General features: G+C 37.1%; 1 protein-coding gene across 1 annotated transcript; it reads right to left on the bottom strand.

The window, feature by feature from the left end:
- Positions 1-277: 277 nt before the first annotated feature.
- On the bottom strand, positions 278-2,761 carry LOC111407767 (U-box domain-containing protein 9-like). The gene is made up of 2 exons (XM_023037430.1): positions 2,285-2,761; positions 278-1,699 (listed from the first exon to the last, which is right to left on the bottom strand). The coding sequence occupies exons 1-2, from the start codon at positions 2,564-2,566 to the stop codon at positions 617-619; spliced, it is 1,365 nt and encodes a 454-aa protein (XP_022893198.1). The 5' UTR covers positions 2,567-2,761; the 3' UTR covers positions 278-616.
- Positions 2,762-3,206: the final 445 nt, after the last annotated feature.

Genomic DNA, 3,206 nt, shown 5'->3' with positions numbered 1-3,206 from the left:
GAGAGAAAGTAGGGTACTAGATACTTAAATCAGAGTCACAAGCCATGATGTCTAATCTGGAGTACAAGGGAAATTATGGCGATAAATTTCCTAAAGCAGAAAAAAAAGTTGGTGGCTTAACAGAAAAATCAAAGACAAGCATTTAACAGTTACACAGTATCAAACAAGCCATGTGCAGGAGTTATATGACGGAGAGGCGTCCATGAATTAGTAATCGCAAATGTAGAAACGAGAGAAAGCAAACGAAGAAGCACTTTAATGTGTAAATGAAACAGTCTACTGAAAAGACGATATGTGTCAATTACTGAACAATAGGAAAGAGAAACTTATTATCTGTAAAGGTTTCCATGGTAATTATTCACAGTAACTATATCAAAACATGGGATCAGTCTTTCTTAGACAACAGAAGATACAGAATGTAAGCTAGATGGGACTACAAGAAATCTAAGTGCATGTTTGATAAGGACGGGAATGGATAGTTTACTGAACGAGATTTTAGCTCTTTTTTGTCATTTTTGTTCAATTATATCCAATCTCCCTACCAAACATGCTGCAATCATTGTGAAGGAAAAGTAGAAGATGCAGAATTTACAGAATGTGTGCTCAGAGTACCCAATCATGCAGTATGGGTAAGATTGACCGCCCGATTCAATCTTTCAAGAATGACACCGGCCTTTCTCTTGGCTCTGGACGTCCCACTTTGAGCAAGCTGAGAGATTGTACGGTAAGTACTTTCCTCGTTCCTTATCTCCTTCCACTTCGTTGGATCACTAAAACATATAGTATGAAGGATTGCTATGCAATTCTCCTTGCTACGATCACAGGCGCTCTCTCTAATTATACACAGCAAGCATGGAACTGCCTCAAGCTCTCCCATTTCCTCGACTGCCTTTTGAATGCTTGAAAGCATGGCAAGAATAGATAACAACTCATCAACAAGTATCCTTCTCACGATCTTTTTCAGTATCACTCTCACAGCACCATCTCTAACAGCTCTCACTTTATTCTCGCGGTTAATGCATAGATTAAAAATAGCAGAAGCAGCATCTTTTATAACTTCTGGATGCCCGTCGTCTAATAGATCAATGAGTGGTTTCAATGCACCAGATTTACCAATGCGCTCCTTATTTGAATCAAGAGCTGACAATGAGAAAAGGGCTGCCGCTCCATTCCCCATTGTTGCTGTTGTTCCTGTTCTTAATGCATCCACAAGAAGAGGAAAAACCATTGGTTCTTCTGCAACTAGCTTTTTATTATCATCGTGGATGGAAATATTCAAAAGTGTTGTGATTATATCTTCTTGGAGGCTTGATAGAATTTCACTTGAAGGCTTTTGAGAAAAGGGGAACAGCAACTGAGGTATGGCATTAGGATATTCACCAAAAAGTGCTCGGAATGATGGCACACTTCTTGTTAATTCCCGCAATTCTTTTGCCGCATCTCTTTGAGCAGACAGGTTTTTGGACATATTCTCCAACAAAGTAATAAAATGGTCCCGATCCGCTTTCGTTAAGCCATCATAATTGGAATGCTGAACACAGTCCGGCAATTTAATTCCATGATTCTTGCACCAGGACGTTATCATTTCTCTAATCAAGTTATTCGGTGTAAGAAAAGTATGAGAGATTACGTGCTGCGTTTTCGGGCACAGCCTATTCCCAGCATTTAAACGAGTCTCAATGAAGGGCCTATCATAAGTCTTCAAAGTTGTAACGAAATATCAGAATACAGACAACAAAACAAAAATCCAATTGAAAGTATTTTAAAAATCTCCAACCCCTTAAATACAATCAATTCTAGTTATGAGGAGGGTACAACTAAATCTTATTAATTTCGCCATATCAATTAAAATGAATATAAACGAAACAACCGAAATCAGAACTCGTCAAGTGAAAAATTCTGCTCATGTTCACCAAAAGAATGAAAGAAATAGTCCTCCACCCCCCCGCCCACCACACCCACCCAAAGATCCATTCAAGAAACAAAGCTATAATTGAGGGTCAAGAATTTGCAACAAAAACGAAAACAGTTATCTTCGCCCGTATTTATCCAAAAAAAATTCATAAACACCCGCCAATAAATTATCATACAATGTTCAACATTTATCCTTTATCTGAAGAAAATTTCAGCGGCCAATTCCCTCACCAAGAACGACACACTCAAACAAATCCAATGCATAATTCAAACCACCTAAGTCACACAAACATCCATAATCCTCAAATACTTTAAGAAAAAAATGATAAACACAAAACTTCGCTCGACTTTAAAAAACTAAATCACGAACCTGTCCAGTGGAAATTATAACAGGATCCCTCATAAGTTCCTTTGAAATTGGGCACTTAAATTCCTCCGGCACCTCCACGGTATCATCAACCTCCAAAGAAATTGGTTTCTTTAATTTCAATTCCTTTAAAGCGCCCAAAATTTGCTGGGTTTTATCGATTGCGTCCACATTAATATCATCTTCATCAACAATTGCCTTCACAATTTTCTGCAATTCATTCTTCAATTCAGTGGCCTTAGCCACCATTCCTGAATCCCCTTCAAAAACACCACTATTCGCCATCACTATCCAAAAAAGACAATCTTATGAAAGAAATATAACAGGGTTTTTCACTTTTTCTTTGTAATTCTTTTTTCCTCATGTCCTGGGAGGCTTCAAATCGTTAGATTTTTTCACGCACCAAGACACGCAGTTAGTGTGCTGTGAGTGAAGTGTGGAATAAGAATAAGCGTGGGAAAGTTGGGAATTATTTGTTGTGTGTAATGTACTCTAATGTATGGGAGTCGTGGGTGGGTGGGTGCGGTGGGTTCACAGCTGACAGCTACGCAGAAGAGACTGCGGCCAGTAGTTCCATCATACAGAGAATTTACTGTGGATACATTTATTCCAACTAATTTTTAATTTGAATTAAGCCACTCAGCCAGATTTGAAAAACGGGAGAATGAAGAGGCAATTGATACGTTAGAAAATGATTGTGTGTTTTTATTTTAATTTTTCAAATTGTTCACTTATATATCGACACGTCTTTCATTTAAATTTGAGCTTGGATTTGGAGCATGATTTAGCTCTATTTACTTTACTTTAATTATTTTTCATAATTATTTTTAATCACATATTCATACAAAAAAGTATTTTACACGTAATTTAAATTTTTTCTTATTTTTTAATCAATACGAGGCAATAATTTAAAACAGTCATTATT

The sequence above is a fragment of the Olea europaea genome, chromosome 13 (genome assembly GCF_002742605.1).
Source record: "Olea europaea var. sylvestris chromosome 13, O_europaea_v1, whole genome shotgun sequence".
Classification (NCBI taxonomy): Eukaryota; Viridiplantae; Streptophyta; class Magnoliopsida; order Lamiales; family Oleaceae; genus Olea; species Olea europaea.
The sequence above is the reverse complement of the archived record's forward strand: the minus strand, read 5'-3'. Positions and strand labels throughout refer to the sequence as shown.